Source organism: Babjeviella inositovora (genome assembly GCF_001661335.1).
Source record: "Babjeviella inositovora NRRL Y-12698 unplaced genomic scaffold BABINscaffold_14, whole genome shotgun sequence".
NCBI classification, from domain to species: Eukaryota; Fungi; Ascomycota; class Pichiomycetes; order Serinales; genus Babjeviella; species Babjeviella inositovora.
Genome location: NW_017566851.1, coordinates 21,612 through 42,515, shown reverse-complemented (window position 1 = coordinate 42,515; position 20,904 = coordinate 21,612). Strand labels below are relative to the sequence as shown.

Here is a 20,904-nt window from a genome sequence, read left to right as displayed (position 1 = left end):
AAGATTATATGCTCACCGATCGACGCCGGCTGGTCGGGTCAGATTCTGTACCAGAGTCGACAAACAGGCGCCATCCGCCTCAAAATACCAGAACGGGTTTCAAGCAGCAGGTTCTCGGAACACTTTGAAGCGTGATTGAAAAAAAAAGGGCTCTGCTTCTTGGATAGGGTTTCGCATTGATCTTCTAACCCGGCCGACGGAAACCCAAAGCGGTGGATAACCCCCCACCGCCGCGCAGCTGCCTCCCCCACACAACGCCCAATCTCGATACCAACGCCGTGTGAGGAACAAAGCGTGATCAGAATTTGTGCAATGCCCAGAAGCTTATGTAGGACACCATTGCGATTCTATTATAGGCATTAATAACCGGTTTTCACCATGAAACGACTCAAGCATTAATAACCGTTTTCACTATGCAACGACTCTCAGTTAGTGATGACTAATCCAAGTTTAATGCTTTGTCCAAGTGATACTGACAGGCAGATCCCTGTACGATTCAGTATTCCCTCTTATCCAATCTATATGACTTTGACAGGTTTAAACACGGCGTGTACAAACCTAACCGTTTTCACGTGTTGGTGTTTATAGGCGTACTGGCAAACGATATAGAAAGCTCGTCCTTTCCAAGTCCATCGATAAATTTACTCCGATAACTACATAAACTTTGCTAGGTTACAAGTAAATTAGAGGGGTTAAATAAAACATAATAGCCCCCTTTTAGCGTTTAACGTTAGGCTCGCTCCTCCAACTGGAAAATAGCCTTTCACCTCAATTAGATAAGGAACGTGAAATTCTTGTTAATCTCAGCACTGTCCACCCCCTTGCCCATCTCTGGCTCCCAGTCCATAGTTCCAGTCTCAATCTTCTTGTTCAAACGTTTCAAGTGAATCTTCAAGGTAACACACAAGATGATGGATGCGATAATAAACCCACAGTTGCAGCAAAACGCCACCAAGTACTGCGGGGAACCCGATTTAGGATATAAGTAGGCGTTCCAAATGGAGGTGGAATTTGAAAGGCAGTTCATGAGCGACAAGGACACGGCTCTCTTCATTGGTGGTCTAGCCACACAGTTGGACATCCACGAAAGAATTACCGTAAAGGCACAGTACAAGGACGGAACCATGATACACATGGCAAAATATCTGGCCGCGGTGTTCAACGTAGCAGCAGAAATGATAAAAGAAACCAAAGCCACGCAAAGAGGGGCTACAACGTGCCAGAATCTTTCACCGGTACGGTCTGCGTGGATGGCCCATAGAAAGGTAGCAATGACACAGATCAAATATGGCGGAGCTGTAAGACACAAAGTTTTAATCCTATCAAAATTCAAAGTAGCAACCACCGAAGGAAAGAAGTTAGTGACACCACACGCAGCAACCAAGAAGGACAAGATCCCGGTGATTAGCCAAACCTTGATATCCCTGATGGCCAACGTGAAACCGGTTTTGAACGATTGGTCCTCAGCGCTGACCCAATCATCGGTACCAACCTCTCTGTGTAACTTCCAAACCACCACATCCTTCTCCTGTTGAGATAAGAACTTTGTGTTAGATGGCATATCTGGTAAGGTAAAGTAGGCAAATGGAACCACCGCAACGGTGATTGCACCCTCGATAATGAACAACCACCGCCAAGCAGACATGCCTCTGGCCCCATCCATCCCGTTGATAATCCCAGCGCCGATCAAACCCGCAAAGGCCCCAGAGATCAAAGAACCCGAATAAAGAATAGAGGTTCTCAAGACCAATTCCTTTCTGGTGTACCAACATGACAAATAGTATAGCGCACTCCCAAAGAAACCGGCTTCGGCCCAACCTAAAAGGAATCTGATGGCAATCAAGCCACCGTATGATTGGACAGCGCCGACGCAGGTGGAGATAATCCCCCAAACGGTCATGATAAATGGAATGAAAATTCTTGGTCTCCCCACCTTGGTCAAGAACATGTTTGCCGGGATTTGCATGAGAATGTAACCCACAAATAAAATAGAGACCGTGGTTTGATACTGAACCGAGGTCATGTTCAAGTCTTCTTCCAATCCGGCTAATCTCGCTGTGGCAATATTGTTTCTGTCCAAATAGTTCAAAATGTAGATCAACACAAGCATTGGCAAGATTCGCATATCGATCTTTCTCTTGACCCTCCTCTCGAGTATCTCAATCTCCTCGCCGGTCATGCCTTGAAGAGAAACCGGCATACCATGTGGGTTCTGGTTGTCGCCCGTGAAGTGCCCGCCGTCACTCTTCAAAGTTATCACCTCCACTGATTCATGGATAGAGGCATTGTATAAGCCATCAGTGGCTTTGTTTTCTCTGAATTCAGCCGTCATGCTTGTGGTGGAATGGGAGTGACAGATGTTAGTTACATAAATGTAAATATAAAAGGCAACGGGGGGTTCGCATGTTTAAATAGGCACGGTTCTTCAATGCTCTGAACGGAAAGATCATGTGTCTAGAACTGACGTACCCCATCTACAACTACTGGAGATTATTCCATCGGTGCATCGTTTACTATATGGCGTAATAGACGCAGCCGTACTTTTGGAGTCTCTGTGCATATTTCTTGGGAGTGCCAAGAGAATCATCCTGGAGAAGTCGGAAGGCCTAGTAGAGAGAAAAGTAAGGCGACAAAGCCAAGTTTCCCGGTTGAGATGTCTGTATGTGATACTTGTGATTAAGAAGTATATAGAAAGTCATATGCATGGAGGACACACCTTTTAGGTTGAAACTTTTATCAAGCGATACAAAAAATGTTGTAGTTTTGTGGTACATCTTATAGTATTGCATAGCATTCCGGAGTCAACCACTAGTGTAGTGAAACAGTGGCCTGGAGAAGATCATGCACTAATGTTTGCGGTTGCAATTATTTCGTTGTGATTATGTAGGTGCATCGGTGCCGTGTTCGGCCTTCGACGAGATTTGCAATTAAGATAGCTGGCAGAGACCTGCTATGGTTTATCTATCAGAATTCAGACACATCCTACATTATTCACTGAATACTGTTGGTTCCAAAGAATCAGATATGTACCCCATCATCCCTACACAAGTCTAAGAATCAACGCTCTTGCCCCGTTGAGCATGCCTGGTTGTATGCGTTGCAAATTTGTGGCCTACCGCTAAAGTTACCCCGCCGTCGTCCAGCATCTGCAAGACTAATTTAAAGCAAATAGACGGAAAGGAATGAAAAAAAAAAACCTGCCAAGAAGGCTTTTGTAAAATCCAGGCGGTCCCGGCTTCGAAAAAGGCACGGCAAACACCTGTTTCCGGGGATACTGCCAAGACCTGAACTCTTACCAAGTCATCACTCACCCGAGAATGGGTTGCGGAAATTTGAGCTTAATAGGGTACAGCTCCACAGATGCTCATAGATTAAAGCTAAGATGTTTCGACAGACTTATCTGGATCGCTGTCCACGCAGGACGCAGGGTTCGCCACCCCGTCTAAGGGGATTTCCCGTTATTTCTATCGAACTGGGTGGTGCAACGGAATATGTAAAAATCAAAGGGACCGCGGGGCTCAAAATAAGATCGTGAAAACTTCACGTCACTCGGCCGTGGTTGGCTTACACACTTACGGTCCATTTCCAATTACAAACACATTACCCAATCACATTTCGGCCTTTTGCTCGCCCTACGCCCTGTCCATCTGGGCCTTGGTGCCGACTTCGCCCAATCGCGTTAATTTCAAAAACGTGTCGCTGCCGTAACCTTTCATGCTGTGCATCTTGATCTCGCCGTTCCAGTAGTCGACGTAGACCTTGCACATTGCCAAACCGAGTCCCAACTTGAATTCGTAGGGTCTGGTGGTCAAGGTGTTCAAGGAGCCGCCCCTGGCGGACATGTTGTCCTGGAGCGACGTGGACACTAAAACATCCTTAGTAAGTGGAGCTTCCTTTCGGGAAAAGTGTGTCGGCGACGACGGCACAGCTAACTGCGAGGTCTGCAACACAGACTCCGAGGAAAGCTCCAAGCCTGGCAACAGGTGGAAGTTCAGCAAAGACTCACTTGAAATGTCTGGTGGCTTCCCAAAAGACCAGATATTGCTAAGGATATCGTCTTCGATACCCCCGCCTCGGTCGCTGAATCTGAATAAGATGTCCGTTTTCAGCTCCACAATGTTGATGCTGATGGGAGGCGGACTGATGGTCTTGGGATCGGTCCCATTGGCCTGACATTGCGCAATGTGGTGCTGCAACGTAGCATCAAACGAGTTACGCAAGATCTCTCCGAAGATGAAGTGCAAATGAGAGATCAAGAACGGGAACTTGACCAACTTGTTTGCGGTGGTGGTGTCGATCTTTAACTCCGGCATAGAAATATCCGGATACTGTGCTGCCAGGGAGTCTTTAATCAACAGGGCCACCTTTTGCAAGGTGTCTACCGCATCACACTGGTAGAATAAGTCCCCGATGTAGTCGGCCGGCTTTTCCTCGTGGGGGCTTGCTTTGAAGCTCTTTGACAAGGAGAGGTGCTCCTCGATGATCACACGTCGACTGATCCGCAGTCTCAACAAGGAAGAAATAAACTGGTCCAAGGCCTGTGGAGGCAACACCTGCGAGATCGAGCACTCCAAGGCACCCATCACCAAATGGGGCAACACCATCAAGTGTTCGTCGAGCAAACGCGATAAGAACTCGTTGAAGGCGTCATTCTCCTCTAGGCTGGTGATCTTGGGGTACTTGCGGAACAAGTTGAACGCGTGGCAATAGCTTTCATAGACCTGGACCAAGTGGAAATTGTTAGTCACCCCAAACGGTAACCGCTGCAAGTCCTCCAAGCGCATGGCCAATCTGGTCGGCAACTCGATACGTACAAAGTTGGCCGATGTCAAGATCTTTTCGCGCGTCAACCGGCGCCCGAACCCTGCGAGTTGTCTGAGAGTTACTGGGTGCGACTTGTGCTTGAACATCCAATCCAACACCGACTGGTTCTGGTAGTAGTGCTGCGGGTTCAACACAGACGAGTCTGCCGGGAACGGTCCCAACTCTCTGAACCGGGAAATGATCTCCTTCACGTCCACCTTCTGGAAAATCTCCGGATGTGTGACGTCTTCGTATGTGTTTGTCTGGGTAGCGAGGCCGGCGTTTGTGTGGAAGTAGCGGCCCACTAGTGCCCGAGTCAGGGCAGAAACCCTCACTTGGAGGAGTCGAGCCAGCATTGAGAGGTTTATCTTTCGAGAACCAAACGTGGAAGATGCTTGAAGGTATGGAAGGCGTGGGTATGTATACAGTTGTGCTCGGCGTGCTCTTCTGAGCCAGTAGAAGTATTTTAGGTTACAGCCACTGTGCATGGCCTTGTGTATATCTCGGGACCAACCCCGGGTACGAGTCCTGCCTCCTTGCTTGGAAAGGGCGTGTGATATCCAAAAGGACGTGCGCTGGTGCACGCCACCCATGTGAGTTGTTTACTCGCTATAGGGCATTGGAAAACTATTGACGTGAGCATCGATACAGGAATAGAATGGCGGAGAAGATACGATATCAACCTTATACTCGAGCCAGCGTCACGTCATCTACGCCACGAGCCATATACATTGCCACGTTCGTCATCCGAAGCAGGGGAATAACCAGCCATATACTTTCGCTGCACCTTTCTATTCCCATCCACGGCCCCACTACACCGCCTATCTTTCACCTAGCCAACCATAATGTCCACACCCGCCAGAAGAAGACTTATGCGCGATTTTAAGGTATGTACAGACGCGGGGCCAAAACCAGGAGGCTGAGGTTTTGGTCAAAGACAATGATCCACGCTCTTTGGCCATTTCGGAGTCACGCGGCCTCCTACTCCCGGATAATACTAACACGAACTAGCGTATGCAGCAGGATGCCCCCTCCGGTGTATCTGCCTCTCCGTTGCCAGATAATGTCATGTCTTGGAACGCGGTGATTATCGGTCCAGCGGACACCCCCTTCGAGGATGGGACCTTCCGCTTGGTTTTACAGTTCGACGAGCAGTACCCGAACAAGCCGCCAACCGTCAAGTTCACCTCCGAGATGTTTCATCCAAATGTCTACGCCTCCGGTGAGTTGTGTCTCGACATCTTGCAGAATCGTTGGTCTCCTACGTATGATGTGGCCAGTATCCTAACCTCCGTGCAGTCGTTATTAAACGACCCTAACATCAGTTCGCCCGCCAACGTGGAAGCCGCGAACTTGTATAAGGACCACAGATCGCAGTACGTGAAGCGTGTGAAGCAGACCGTGGAGACCAGCTGGAATGAAGATGAGTTGGAGGAAGACGAAGAATAGCGAACCCCCCAAGAGCCCGTACGGGCATGTATATTAGTGGGACTATAAGTGACAATTGAACAAAATTCGGTAGGGTGCGCGCTTGACGCCACCAGTATTGACTGTTTGGGTCGTTTAGGCTTTGTGCGATGGCCCATCGGTGACTCCGGATGCCAGGCACGCCATTAGTAGTATATTTCCATCGGTGGAAGCTAATCGAATCGCTGGGTCTCTAAGTTTAAAGCGAAACAATACATGGTCTTGCAACAACCCAAGCTCGACGACTCGAAACCCTCTGCCGTGGCTACCGCTTTACAAAAATGGATAAGAAAAAGATTCCAATAGTCCTGGCAAGAAGAGTTCCATGCAGCGGGGTTCCTGGTCGGATATGTAACTATAATATTTAAGACGATGAGTTTCCTAAAGCTGCCAGTTTAGCTTAAACTTGCCGGCATAAGCATAGTTCCTGTTGTACACGTACGGCATAAATTGGCATCCCGTTACGTCCGCATGCCGTGCGACTGAGCGTACCGTACTGCTTTATAAGGCGTGCTTGAGAAACATAAAGTTCGGCCACCCACGTGTTATGACTGGAGAGGGAATCTTCGATTTTAGATCTAGCCGAAAAAGTAAACCTAATGCTCGGAAGCTATCCCACATAAGGGCGTGTAGGAAAATCTTTTCCTTTAAAAGCTCACGTGAGGCCTTTAGGGATATCTGCTCTTTTTATTAAACTTTGGCTCAAGCTTTCTGGTTTAGAACGCGCAAAACCTTCTGTATCGTACCAGCTGCATGGTGCTGGGAAACGGGGATTCCGGATCCTGTCTTGTGAGGTGACCAATCCTTCAGTAGTTGCGAATTAATCCCCGGTGTTAAGGTTTGACTGGATGTTTGGGTGACGATTAGCAGTATAGTACTTTCGCCCTACACACTTAAAACAACACTCAAAACAACACTCTTACTACATGGGTAATGAAAGAAAATGGATCTCCAAGCAAAGGAAATAGGTGAAAGGATAATGCGTGTCTAGAGATTCTTGTCACGCCCTCGTCGAAGTGGACATCATGCGACCCCTCTTCTGTAAGTACACACGTGCGCACCCAGCGTGCATATTCAGAGGGGCAGCGGAACCACCAGGGATTTTCAGCTCTACTAGACTGGAAGATCCCCGTAGTCAGGCACAATATATAATATCCGTTGAACGATAAATCTCTGAAATCAAGCAATACCCTAGCCGTATCTCTTTCTCCAAAATAGGCCCTCTAAGCACTCTCTCCTAAGCGCCACGCCCCTAAATCTTCAAACTCCGCAGAGCCTTGTGCATACAAAACGCCGCCTAGAAAAATTAATACTCCCGAAAAAATAGTGAGACCAAAGTGGGATAACATCCGAATCTTGAAATCGCATACAACAAAAGGGCCCAGAACACGCCCACCGTACACTATATTTTTCACTCATTTGACCTTGAATGCTTCAACAACTCCAGATTATGGCCTCTTGGGTGCCATCGTTTAAGTCTGCTCTTGAGGCCGAGCAACCAAATGCCCCATTTATCTCCTTCCAGCTCGCCACTGTGGATGCTCAGGGGTTTCCGCATTCCAGGACCTGTGTGTTCCGGGGCTTTCTCTTTGACGATCACAAAACCAATATTTTAACCTTTACAACTGACTTGAGACTGGAAAAGATTGAACAGTTGAGATACAACGACCGCTTTGAGGCCGTCTTCTACCTCCCAAGCTCCAGTCTGCAGTTCCGTTTCCAAGGAAGAGCGAAGGTGTTGAGCAAGACCCACCATCCGGTGGTAAAGTTGCCAACGCACTTGCATATTGACGACGAAGACATCTCCACTCATAATAGCTCCAACAGCGACGATGACAACGAGGACAAAGGGTCGGGCAACGACGAACCGGGCCTCTCCTTCAACATCAAACCATCGGTACCCGTGCAACGCAGCGAATCTCCATGTCCAGAGTCGTTTTTTAACACGCCTATTGTCTACCCCCTTGTGTCTCGCCAGGTGTTGACCAACTTGACCAGCCACAGCGTCGATAAGACCCAGTCTTTCGCCAATCTACACGAACTCCCCTTGAGACTCATCGCACCAACAACAGATGAATGGAACGCCGAATTCACCCGACACTGGAGCAGCTTATCTCGCTCCTTGAGATCCTCTTTTAGAAAGCCGTGCCCCGGCTCTGCCCTTGACTCCGAAAAACGCTCCTTGTTAGACAAGATCGCTAGAGGCGTTGACGGCATCAAGGAATCCGAAGGTCAGGCTAGGTTCGGGGTCGTGTGCTTATTTGTCGAAAAGGTTGACTACGTAAAACTCGGTTATTCAGGTGATAGCAGATGGATCATCGCGAAGGAAGAAGGACAGGATTTGTGGAAGGAGGAAGAGGTCTGCCCTTGATACCGCTGCTTTATTTTTTGCTCATGACTCTGCTTTTCTAATGTCTCCCTTTTTCTGTGCTTTTTTGTACCTATCTTCACCGCTGTTCCTTTACGTCCTACCTTTTGCTTCTGTTCTAACCCCCGCCATTCCATCTAACGCACCCTCTCCTGGTCCACATCCTCGACATTGCTTATCCACTGATGGTTTTATTGTAAATAGTTTTATGCAACGCATTCGTTTTATGTCTTTTTTTTCATATTCGTATTAACTTTATAGACAAATCCTGTTTGGTTAAGCGTGTGGAACAATTGCTAGACTGCAAAAAAATTCAAACGGATACCCCCTCCACCAGACAAATATCGCAACCACGCCTTCCCGGTTTCGAAAACCCTAGAAAACAATTATGCCAGCGCTAAGAACACACACGATTAGATCTACTTGGCGCTGCAAGCACCGATATAAGCAGAGCGTATTAAGAAAAAGTATACGTATAAAACCAAGACAAAAACTAAAGAGAACTAAAGGGGGCGATGAAGCATATAATGAATCATTGGCAATAAGCCGGTCTAATACTTGGCAAATGCACTCGAGACCATTTTTTTAATCTCAGCGAGCAAGTGCTCAGATTCATCCTTGGCAGACTCAACCAAACTGTCAATCTTGGTTTCCAAGTCCTTCAAGTCGACAGCCTTCACGTCGGCGGTGGATGGGGTAGTGGTACCCCAGAATTCAGTAAGGTTCTTGTTACCACCGTTGTAAATCAAGATGTTTGGAGTTCCATCGTTTGGAATGTCATCCAAGACGTTCTTGGAGCCAAAGGCAATGACATTCTTCTTCAACTGGGCCGGAGTAACACCGGATGAGGCTTCGAAAAACTCAGAGTCGGCGCCAGGCTGCAAAGACAAGAAGTAACTCAACAAACCAGCAACATGAGGCGCAGCCATGGAGGTACCGGACAAGGTGGCCGTGGCCAGGTTGGAACCAATGTAGGTGGACAAGATGTTCAACCCAGGAGCAAAGATATCAACACACTTACCGTAGTTGGAGAAGTATGCACGGTAGTCACCAATGGTGGAAGCACCGACGGTAATGGCGTTCTCAGCAGCCGCTGGGGAGTAGTTACACGCATCGGCGTTGTCGTTACCAGCAGCAACAGAGAAGTGGATGCCGGCCTTAACAGCAGCGTTAACAGCCAAGTCCAAGGCCGGAGACTTACCACCACCAAGAGACATGTTGGCGGTAGAGCCCTTGAAACCCTTCTTGTTTTCCTTGACGGCCTTCAAGTGGGCGTTGGCAGCGTACTCAACACCCTTGACGACGTCAGACATGGAACCAGAACCGTTGGAACGCAACACCTTGACGGCAACCAAAGAAGCCTTCTTGGCCACACCGTAGTGCTTGGAACCGATAGTACCAGCACAGTGAGAACCGTGGCCGTTGCCATCTACGTCGGCATCACCCTGAGGGATGGTCGCACCCCACTTGGCACGGCCCTCAAAGTCCTCGTGGTTAACGTTGATACCGGTATCAATGATGTAGGAGGTGACACCCTCACCACCATCAGTGTCGTAGATATACTTGTTGAAAGAGCCCAAGCTCAATGGCTCGCGGTGGGAGATTCTGGCCAAGCCCCATGGTGAGTCAGCCTGAGTGTCGTAGTTAATAGCCTTGACGTAAGAGTCCTTTTCAACAAAGGCCACTGCTGGGTGGCGACGGATCATTTCAATGGTTTGTGGCAAGAAGTGGCCCATGTAGCCGCTGACAGCGTTTTCGATGTGGAAGACATCGGACAAGCCGCCGTTGCCGGCGATCGACTGTTGCTTCAAATTGTTCAAGAATGGGTGCTGTCTGCCGTTTCTCTTGTGGTGCAACTTGCCCACGTGAGAGGAGTGGACCTCGGCAACCCAGTTCTGGTGGAAATCGATGACGTCAGCACCAACATCAGACTTGAAGACGATGATGTACTTGTCCTTGATGATATCTTCCTGGTTCTGGCTCTGGAACACAGGGGCGAACTTGGATTCCTGGTTCTCGGCAAACAACTCGATGTTCAACTTGGAAGCAATCTTGTTGGACGCAGCATTGAAGGAGGATTCGATTATGTTGGCAACCTCGTCAATGGAGTTGAGAGCGGCTGGTTCCACTCTGAAGACTTCGGCGGCAGCCTCACCCAAGTTTGGCAACACAAGAGCGTTGATCTGCTGGGCGGCAAGTAAAGTGGAGACAATGGCCACTTGAGACGATCTAGTTAACAACATGACTGGGGAAAGATGGGTTTATTACGGGAGACTTTTTTTTATGGGTGATACAGCGTTGGTACTATTAAAATAAGGCCGAATGGAGTATCAGCTGTTAAAATAATAGATTTGGGGGGGAAGGGGAAAGGGGAAGTGAGTTGAAACAACGGTAGACGTGGAGCTTTATATACTTTTACAGCGTCTCCTATCGCAACGACGCTCTTGCTATTGCGAATATTGAGGTGGCGCTGTCGGAGATGACGGTGTGTGCAGGCAAACTGAGCTGTATAACCCCTCCCTATGCCTGCCACTTGCTTTCTTTTTCCTGTCCCCCCTTCGGATAAGCAGCCAATCTCCGGCATAAATGTGGCAGGCGTCTATGTGCATATCTGATAAGAACTGCGCGTGCTAAGGGCGAGCGGAAAGTGTGGATGACGTATGACATGTGACTAGGTGATAAATCTAGATCTGCCACGGTTTAATTTCTGGTATAGACTATGCTGGAGAGTGAAACCCGCGAATCCAACCGTATTCTCGAAGATTAGTCACCCTAACGCAGTCAAGGTACAGATAAGCATACATAACGTATTTCATTCACTAGGCGTGAAGCTGATTGGACAGATGTGAATAAGTCACACCTTGGCGCCTGTTTTTCTATATTCTGTGACCTCGAAGGACAAACAGGAAGCATAAACATTTCCCGTGTTAGAAATCCATTCCTCTCTTTCCCGGAATAATATCCATTGGTAATGGTTATAATATCACGTAACATTTAGGGAAGCTTTTCATACTTGCGGGGAATTCCTTATCGAGGTGCTTCAAACTAGGCCTGCCCGCTGCAGATTTCTGTATGGTTCTTTTCCCCCGCACTCGTTAGATGGCGATAGGACATACGATACGGCGCTTCCATTTAGAAGTGCCTCGGATATCGTGAAGGTGACATATGGGGTCAAGGTTAGTCAACTCATGCAGCTAGAGATCCTAACCGTTTGTGGCCTGCTTTCCTCTAGAAGCAGTTTTAGAAACAAACCATAGATTTTGATTAAAATGGTGAAAACTATACTAGCGTCTAAATATCGAGTTTTCTGGGTTATTGATAGCGAGGATTGTGGATTCCAAATAGGGAGCCTGTTACGATCTAGCCCCTACTCGGGTTTATATCCCCGTAAGGGCGGTCTATGCTAACTGAAGTCTTGAATAAAGGCGCGCTGAAGGAGTCCCCGCGGATGGTATTCGAAAATATGTACAGGAACAGAAATCTATATACGAAACAGCAAACGAAGGAAGACGTCGAAGGGAACTGTTCAGACGTCCTAGAAGTAATCTTTATACTCTCTTTCCTTATCCCATAAAAACCCCATCCCTAATCGGTAGAACCCCCAACCAATAACCCCCACACCCAAACCTCTGACACACATTTTGTAGTTCGCGCTGTTGATCCCAGGCTTTTCGCCTCTGAACACAAGCCCAGTGGCCAAGTAAGTGCCGCCGATAAGGGCCCCGCAACCACCTAGGATCTGGCACGGAAGACAATCCTTGGACTCTTCTGGTGTGAGATCACGCGAGGGCGGTGGATTGAAGACGGATAAGATATTGGAAGACATCGTGTGTGGCGTTTAGGGGTCTGGTGAAGTCGTTGCCACCCTTGATTGTCAAACACATTTTTTCATCTCTATTTTTCCGTGTCTAATCCTTTATCAGCACGTGACCAGAAGGCCACTCAGAGTTTAGGGATTAATTGCAGGCGGGATATATGAGAGACCGCTACTCGATATTTTAGCTTCTTTCAGTGTATGGTTGAAATCGATCAGACTTCATGGCCTAAAGCACTGTGCAAATATTGTATCTCTGAGCACACTGGGCGCTGTAGCTATCGCGAAGTAAAGGGGCCTTGCGCTCATCCAAAAGCCACGTTCAAGCAGTAGCTCACGATTAACTCGTCCCCCACCTTGAATAAACTGAAAAGGTTTCCCAACACTTCGTCTCCGTTAGGAGCAAAAGAGTTGTGTAGGTACAAGAAAAGCTGTTTACGGCCCTCCGGTTCAGGAGAGCTTCGGTTGCCTCGATTGGAATAGACTCTTTTGTGGAGAAACTTGTTCAAAACGGAGAATTTCTGGTTGCGGGATATTTTAAATACTTTGACCAGAATCGGCGGGGCGCCCCCGATTGCCTGGAACCGAATCGTTATCTTCTCCTTTTCCGGGAGCGGGGTGGGCGGTAGGCGCTCCGTGGTTACCGCCAACGAGCCAGACAGATGATCCTGGAGACGTAGTTCAGTGGTATCTTCTGTTTTATCGACCGGAGAGTCGGATAGATTGTCTGGTTGTTCGGGCGAAAGCGAGGCAGAAGTGCTGGCATTTAGGTTGGAGGGGGACGAGGACGAAAGAAGTGGTTCTTCGCTCTCATCGGAGGGGCTTTCATGTTCGGGCGGCACTTCGCTTTGGAATCTTTGCGATTCAAGCAACTGGGAGTGACTGGAGGCAAGAGAGTCTTGGAGTGTTTGCGAACGATACTGGTGGGTGAGCTGGTGTAGCGATGACAGGACACTGGAGGAGCTAGACTCGGGATCAGAAAGTGGGGGGTCCATTACGAACTTTTCAGATATTAGATAGGGTGAAATTGGGTGTGGCAGATTAATGTTTATGGTCTAAGGGAAAGTATCAGTGTTGTTACTGCTGCGGAGCGTCTAGAGCCTCGAGATAATTTCCCCTACAGGAAGGTCGTAGCTTCGGGCATAAATCGTATACTCACGTCATATCCCTGCCCGTCCACTACCACTTTTTCACACTAAGTATAATGCAGGAAATTCGAATTGTGCGTAAGCGATATCGAAACACCGACCGTGCCGCTAATGCAATATTTGCATTGATAAAACCTTTAGATATCGAAATATATATATATCAGCGTGCTTTTGAGCTTATATTTATGTGTTTTATTTTAAAATATATAGATAATACCTATATACGAATGTATAGGTTAACTATAACAGATCAGCTTTCAAATCAAAATCATAATAATTCGTATCAAGATTAGAATCACTAGAATCGATACCTCCGGCTCTACATATAGATATACAAATAGCCTTATACTAGTTCATATCCTGTTTAGCACTACATCCCATCATATCATTAATTTATTACTCATTAGTGCAGCATGCAGTGTGAAAGTGGGGTTTGAGCCAAAAAAAAAAAAAAAAAAGCGTAGTAATACATCCGAAGAAAAGGAACCAAGAGGTTTACAAAAAATATTCGACAGGGGCGGACCGGGTGTACTCGCCAGTATCATCGAGCATCTTGGCAAGCTCTTGCTCGTTCTCCGGCGCCGCATCGAATACGTTAAAATGCTGGTTGTACCGGTCGTACAACTCGAGCACGGAGGCTTTGTTACCACAGCGGTAGCAGTAGTTGGGGGCAGACCAAACAGTCGTGACGAGACCCTTGAAGTAGTTCTGGAAGCCCTCGTTACACAACTGATGCGCACGGAGAATCCTGTCGCAGCCATTTATTGCTAAGAACTTCTTCACCACATCTACGCCGAAGGTGTACCCAGCACCGCGAGGGCTGAGGCTGAAGTCGGGCCGCTCATCATCGGGGTCCGACCATACCAAATCTGCCATGATACCCTCGTGTGGGATCTCCTTGAAGCGATCGATGACCTTGATCTGGTCGATGGTGTGCACGTTCGGCGAGAGGCCTCCGTGCACGCAAAAAATGGCATCATCGATAACGACTGAGAGTGTAAGATAATCAAACACATCCGTGAAATAGGACCAGGTCTTGGTGGAGCCGTACTTCTTCAAACACTCGGAGTAGAAGCCGTAGTTTTGCGTGACCTGACGCGACTCGTGGTTGCCGCGAACGAGGTTGATCCGCTCGGGGTAGCGGATCTTGAGGCAAATGAGGAGTGTGATCGTCTCGACCGAGAACATTCCTCGGTCCACATAGTCCCCTAGGAAGAGGTAGTTTGTGTCAGGCGCGTAGCCGCCGATGCGGAAGATTTCGATTAAGTCATAGAACTGTCCGTGAATGTCGCCCACCACCGTCACCGGCGTCAGAATATACACCACGTTACTCTCACGGATCAAGAGCTCCTTAAGCTTTGCGCAGAGTGCCTGCACTGTCACTTCCGGGAGCAACTCCTTGCGGTACAAGCGCTCGAGGCACCGATCTAGCTCGCCGTTGGCTGGAGGGTTAGTAGTGTATCGGGCGGGATGGGATCAGGACGTACATATGAAGGACGTGCCCATGGTGTGTGTAAAGGAATGAGAAGGTATATAAGGCGCAGAGGGCGGTATGTTAAGGACGGAGGTTTGGGTCGAGTCTGTTGTGCACTGCTTAAATTCAATGCCACCTGCATCCTTTTCGTTTTTCACGTGTGGATCTGTCACGAGCCGCAGAGATTGGGGTGTTTGAAACCTAGGTAGGGTGCGTTATACTCGTGTGACACTTTGGCTGGTATTCGCAAATATATAATGATTGGAGTAGTGGAGGCAAATGTATTCTGGGGCTAGTACAGCAGAGGGTAAGAGGAAAGGCTAACTGAACAGCCCCGAAGGGCTATTTTTAGAGTAGGATAAAGAGCATACATGCGGAGGTATTACCGATTATATAGTGATGCAAGTATTGAAATATTATGCCCTTTGTTGAGTTTACACACGTGGTATTCGTTATTGTCTTCATATTAAAGTTGTATAGCCTTGGATGAATACTTCTAGGGGGTTCAAAACCTTGCGATAAGATTAAGGAGCAGGTGAAACTGGTTATATACGAGCTACCCTTCATCCTCCGGCGTTATGGAAGCAATACCTTTACTCTTGAAATCCTCAGCTACTTAAAAACATAGATTACAGTTACTTGTCTAGGCAAGGGTAGGATTAGACACAGTCGAGCCTAAGTGCACTGGGATACGGGCCCGTGAGTATACTACGAAAATACGAAAACAGTCTGAAATACCAATAGCAGGCTTAGGCTATTTCTTGTCATTTTAAAACTTGAAACTTTGTAATTTAGGTTCATCCTGACAAAGAGGAAGGATGTAATTTTGTATATATTTCACCTCTCGATCCATCTTCTCCGACTATGGGATTTATTTTGTAGCATTCAAAATGAAGCTAACAAGAAGTTTCGGGCCCGCACTGGATTATCCAATACATATGCCTTTATTGACTCACTTAACTAGAGTGGGTCAAATAAGGCACTTTATAAAATATAGACGGTGCAAATAGTGCAGCTGGGGCGACATGACTCTCAGCGCAATTACATCCTGCCACAGCACTGAAGAGCTGTCGGTCGTTCTACCGCACCTCTGGTAAGCGCACACCCGAGTCTAGCGAAACGCGGCTCTAGGGACGATGGGCTACTTTGCTAACCGCACTACCGCTCAAAAACACAAGAGCCCCAGGCCGGATTTATTATCGATAGATTGCGTCTGCTAAAGAGTAACCTCAACCGGAAGTCTAGGTCTGCCCCCATACCGATACACCTAAGTATACTTTCACTTACACCAGAGACCTGCAATAATAGTGATTCTACTTAGAGACAAAATCTCAAAGAAGCAACCCTATTCTATTTTGGCAACATTGAACCACCGCACCGCCATTTAGCCTTGGCCTACTATCGGACCGTTCTAGTATTCCAACCACCGAAACCACAATCGGAACCATACCAGTACCCATTCTTTCGCCCCAAGCCTGATGTCCACGATTGACTCCCAGTTGCAGAAACTCAAGTTGGACTCGCCCAGCGAGCCGCGCTCCAGACGCGGGTCCACGGCCAATATCCAGCCGCACACCCCGCCGCCGATGACGGCGTCGCAGGTGATACTCTCGCCCGCTCCAAGCACCCACCACCGCATGGACGCCAATCCCCGGAGCGGCAGCTCCGAGAGGCAGAAGCCGGTGCGCCAGCCGTCCTCCAACAACGCGTTTCCGCACACGCTCTCGCGCAAGCCGTCCAGCAACAACGTTACGAAGAAGCCGCCGCCGCCATTCCGCCCACGGCTCAGCAGCAGCAGCGCCACCAAAAACCTCCAGCTCAATACGCAGTACTTGGCGCAGGAAAAGGCGTACCTTAAGAAGATGAAAACCAACTTCGTCGACGACTACTACACAAAGGCAATTGTGCCCGTGGGGAACGAGTCAGAGGTAGAATCGGACCCTGACGACGACGATGACCCGCACGGGGCACTCAGCGATGACCGGCTCATGCCGGAGATTGACTCGGACGCATACCACATTGACCCCAGCATGTTGTACCCGACAATGTTCAAGCATGCGTCGTTGGACGAGGAGTCCGTGGTGTCGGAGCGCCTCCAGTGGCAACTGATGCTCGCGTCGGTGCTCAAAGGTGAGGTCTTGACCAGCGAGAAGACCAAGATCTCACTGAACGAGCGCGAACGGTCGTACGACGACGAGAAGGCGTACTTCCAGGAGTTGTACCGAGAGTTGGTGTGGATCGGTGTGCGTTCCAAGCTTTTCGGGCGGTCGGAGGACGAGCAGAAGAGGTTCTTGTCATATGCCCGAACCGTCGCGGATGAGACCATCAGCGAGATCATGCTGTTTAGGGTTAGCGAGGTCGCCGCTGATACAACTGCCTCGGTCAACTCCTTTACCAGCGCTGAATTGATCAGTGAAAGCGAAGCCAGCGCTGGCATAGCCTTGGGTAATGCCATGAATGCCGCCAACGCCCAGGTCACCGCGATTCTCCAGAAGTACGACAAGGTCACCGAGCTATGGGGTGATCAGAAGCAGATGTGCGGCGATAAGCCCATCTGCGCCAGCAACGAGTTCCAGGACCGCATCGGCGCGCTCGCATCGTGGAAGACCATCACCGAGTCCGTGCACCGCGAAATCCAAATGCTCCGCGAGTGGATCGGCAACGAGGAGCTCGACGTGTCAGCGGTAACGACCGCTCCTGCCACCGACAGCTCGCTCTTCACCGACGACAACTCGTTTGCTGAACGCTTGATGAAGGAGAAGGACATGGACACGGTGTTCTACAAGCGGATGATGCAGCACTTGGTGCCGTGGATTGTCAAGGCCAAGATTTCCTACATCCAGTACGGCGCGCTCTACCAGGAGCTCGGGCTTCCGGACTTTCTCCCGCAGGTGTCGGAGATTGTGCGGTTCCCGATGGATCTCATCAAGGAAGTGATCAAGGTGCGGTTGGCGTACGCACGCAAACTCACCAACCCAACAATGATGATGATTGACCAGATGCTCGGAGACTTCAAGTCGTACCTAAAGCTTGCGTTGGAGGTGCGTGAGGGTATCATGCACTACTGTTTACCGCTGGAAGGTTGGAAGACCGACAGCTCCTTGGACCACAACCTCGACAAGGCGATCCTCGAGGGCGCGCACTTCTCGCTTACGCTTTTGAGCCGCAAGTTGCTCGACAGCTCCCGGTCCGCTAAAAGCTTCCGCACGTTCAAGGAACCAGACGAGCTCATGGAGCTCTGGGACCACTTTAAAGACTTTGGGTTCAAGCTCAGCAAGGGGGGTGCCGAGATTTCGGAGCAGTTCACGATCCTCACGCACAAGTTGATCGTGCGGTTGTTGAACTACTTCCAGTTCCAGCTTCGCGGCCCGCCGCTAGGCCTGAGCAAGCTCACGCGCTGGTACACCACCACCCGGGTCAACATCGGCCAGATGAAGCGTAAGCTCTCGGGGTTTAAGCGCCACCTCCACGACACGTTCCAGAACGCCGTGCTTTTCCAGCTCAAACAGGGCACCATGAAGCGGTTCTTGGACAATCTCAAAAATACCGATCACTTCCTCGTGCGCACCGACTACGAAGAGAGCAAGGGTGTGTACTACCTTGCGAGCGCACCGTTGTGGTACCGGTACAAGGAGATCGAGAGCATTATCTCTGCCTCGTACCTCGGCGCGAGCAGCGAGACCCCCGCCAACTACGGCAGGTGGTTGACCGGCCACCGCGAGTTCGACAACGTCTACATCCACAACGAGATCAAGAAGACTTTCGACCCCGCTTGCTATGTGCTCGCGATTTGCACGCCGCAGATTCTTGTGTGGGAGGGGGCGCAGCTCGAGGTGCGCTTGGAAAAGGCCCCCAACATCGAAATCAAGCCCGGGCGCTTGTTGCTCATCGGGCCCAACCCGTCGGAGGACTACGATCTGGAGGTGGAGCAGGGACGTAAGCTCTCGATGGCAGAGAAGCTCAAGTTGTTGAAGCGCACGTTCTTGGACGGCGTGGGCGACTCGATCGGCCCCTCCGTGGAGACGCGCTGCTCGGCGCACAATGTCCAACACGAACTTATGAAGATGGAGAAGAGCTACAATAAGCTAATCTACGTGATGTTGGAGGCGCCGGCAATCATCAGACGCCAGTGTCAGGGGTATAACTGCCAGGCGTTGATCAACCTGATCTTCATCTTCGCACGCGACGGCGGCCGCGAACACCTCCGTACGATCGAGATGGCCAAGCGGTCGTCGTTCCACTCCAAGATCGTGCAGCTATCCATCGACTGGGTGAGCTTTGTGTGCGACGACTGCATCCGTACCGACCGCAAGACGTTCAAGTGGTGCGTGCAGGCGTTGGAGTTTGGTATGGCCATGACTAAGGGCTACAACATCCTCACGTTGTCGGAGTCGCAGTTTAACGTGCTCAAATTGAAGGTCGCTGGGTGCATGTCGCTCTTGATCTCGCACTTCGACATCATGGGCGCGCGGTCCAGCGAAGCAAAGAAGATCAACGCGCTGAAGTGGTCGAACCAGAACCGCGAAACCGATGTGGACGACGATGTCTTTGCGGCCTTGTCCGCGGAACGTGCAAGACAGATGAACGAGTTGGATGCCCGGAGGGTGTTGGAGCGCATGAAGGATGGTTCTGTGGGCAAGGTGTTGGACGACACGGACTACGACAACCAGTACTTGACGTATCTCGCGTCGTCTTTCTCAAGCGTGTCGATCAGGTGGCAAAAGGGCAAATTCATCGGCGGCGGGACCTTTGGGAGCGTCTATGTGGCGGTAAATTTGGATACCGGGGGTGTGATGGCCGTGAAGGAGATCCGGTTCCACGACTCGCAGTCTGTCAAGCAGATTGCGCTGTCCATCAAGGATGAAATGACGGTGTTGGAGATGCTCAACCACCCGAACGTAGTACAGTACTACGGAGTGGAGGTGCATCGCGACAAGGTGTACATTTTCATGGAGTTCTGTGAGGGTGGCTCTTTGGCCGGGTTGCTCGAGCACGGGCGCATTGAGGACGAGTTTGTGATCCAGGTCTACGCGTTGCAGATGTTGGAAGGGATTGCCTACTTGCACCAGAGCAACATCGTGCACAGGGACATCAAGCCCGAGAATATTCTTTTGGACCATAACGGCGTGATCAAGTTTGTGGATTTCGGCGCCGCTAAAGTTATTGCGTCGAGTGGACGCACTAGAATGAACACCCGCGGCGTTACACCGGCCACAGAGATGAATAACAGCATGACCGGGACGCCGATGTACATGTCGCCGGAGGTGATCACCGGAGGCTCTGGCGGTCGCAGTGGCAGCACCGATATCTGGTCGTTAGGGTGCTGTGTGCTCGAGATGGCGACCGGCAGACGCCCATGGGCGAATCTAGACAACGAGTGGGCTATCATGTACCATATCGCGGCCGGTCACAAGCCGCAGTTCCCGAATCCAGACCAATTGAGTGAGACCGGGCGCAGCTTCTTGTCGAAGTGCTTGGAGCACGATCCGGCGAGGCGGCTGACAGCGGTGGAGTTGTTGGACGACCCATGGATCCGGGCGATTCGGATGGAGGCGATTGGTGTGTGTGATGGCGGGAGCTCGTCGGATCTCTCGGAAGCATAACGTAGACCAACGCAGTTTGAAGCTCAGGCGGCACGGATGCCATTTTCATAAGCAAATTAATGCGTTCGTCGGGCACTAAGAATGTCCTAGCGAGTATTGGCTTATACCACGAAACTAAACATTGTTATTTACACTTCTGATAAGGAGAATCTGTAAGGAAGAAGGCGGTAGTTAGGGAGGCCATGGTTGGTATACGGTGAATGCGGGTTGCCGTGGACTAGGTCCCT

General features: G+C 49.7%; 8 protein-coding genes across 8 annotated transcripts; 3 read left to right on the top strand and 5 right to left on the bottom strand.

Annotated features, from left to right (window-relative positions):
• Positions 1-340: 340 nt before the first annotated feature.
• BABINDRAFT_53940 (uncharacterized protein) lies at positions 341-2,200 on the bottom strand (the record flags this gene model as incomplete). The annotated part of the gene is made up of 1 exon (XM_019132204.1): positions 341-2,200. The coding sequence occupies one exon, from the start codon at positions 2,198-2,200 to the stop codon at positions 773-775; it is 1,428 nt and encodes a 475-aa protein (XP_018982905.1). The 3' UTR covers positions 341-772.
• Positions 2,201-3,632: 1,432 nt separating this feature from the next.
• Positions 3,633-5,159, bottom strand: BABINDRAFT_9922 (alpha-ketoacid dehydrogenase kinase family protein; the record flags this gene model as incomplete). Its single annotated transcript, XM_019133043.1, has 1 exon — positions 3,633-5,159. One exon carries the CDS (start codon positions 5,157-5,159, stop codon positions 3,633-3,635), a length of 1,527 nt encoding a protein of 508 aa, XP_018982904.1.
• A 489-nt stretch (positions 5,160-5,648) lies between these two features.
• On the top strand, positions 5,649-6,252 carry RAD6 (E2 ubiquitin-conjugating protein; the record flags this gene model as incomplete). The annotated part of the gene is made up of 2 exons (XM_019132021.1): positions 5,649-5,690; positions 5,815-6,252. 2 exons carry the CDS (start codon positions 5,649-5,651, stop codon positions 6,250-6,252), a joined length of 480 nt encoding a protein of 159 aa, XP_018982903.1.
• Positions 6,253-7,699: 1,447 nt separating this feature from the next.
• On the top strand, positions 7,700-8,641 carry BABINDRAFT_41350 (uncharacterized protein; the record flags this gene model as incomplete). The annotated part of the gene is made up of 1 exon (XM_019132022.1): positions 7,700-8,641. The coding sequence occupies one exon, from the start codon at positions 7,700-7,702 to the stop codon at positions 8,639-8,641; it is 942 nt and encodes a 313-aa protein (XP_018982902.1).
• A 548-nt stretch (positions 8,642-9,189) lies between these two features.
• On the bottom strand, positions 9,190-12,464 carry BABINDRAFT_9919 (proteinase B; the record flags this gene model as incomplete). The annotated part of the gene is made up of 2 exons (XM_019133042.1): positions 9,190-10,883; positions 12,260-12,464. The coding sequence occupies 2 exons, from the start codon at positions 12,462-12,464 to the stop codon at positions 9,190-9,192; spliced, it is 1,899 nt and encodes a 632-aa protein (XP_018982901.1).
• A 293-nt stretch (positions 12,465-12,757) lies between these two features.
• BABINDRAFT_26872 (uncharacterized protein) lies at positions 12,758-13,051 on the bottom strand (the record flags this gene model as incomplete). Its single annotated transcript, XM_019131391.2, has 1 exon — positions 12,758-13,051. A coding segment is annotated over one exon (294 nt), but the record flags the coding sequence as incomplete, so codon positions are not given.
• Positions 13,052-14,095: 1,044 nt separating this feature from the next.
• PPG1 (putative serine/threonine-protein kinase) lies at positions 14,096-15,142 on the bottom strand (the record flags this gene model as incomplete). Its single annotated transcript, XM_019129832.1, has 2 exons — positions 15,088-15,142; positions 14,096-15,042 (listed from the first exon to the last, which is right to left on the bottom strand). The coding sequence occupies exons 1-2, from the start codon at positions 15,104-15,106 to the stop codon at positions 14,096-14,098; spliced, it is 966 nt and encodes a 321-aa protein (XP_018982899.1). The 5' UTR covers positions 15,107-15,142.
• A 1,410-nt stretch (positions 15,143-16,552) lies between these two features.
• SSK2 (mitogen-activated protein kinase kinase kinase) lies at positions 16,553-20,677 on the top strand (the record flags this gene model as incomplete). The annotated part of the gene is made up of 2 exons (XM_019130902.1): positions 16,553-16,806; positions 16,867-20,677. The coding sequence occupies 2 exons, from the start codon at positions 16,553-16,555 to the stop codon at positions 20,675-20,677; spliced, it is 4,065 nt and encodes a 1,354-aa protein (XP_018982898.1).
• Between the last annotated feature and the right edge of the window lie 227 nt (positions 20,678-20,904).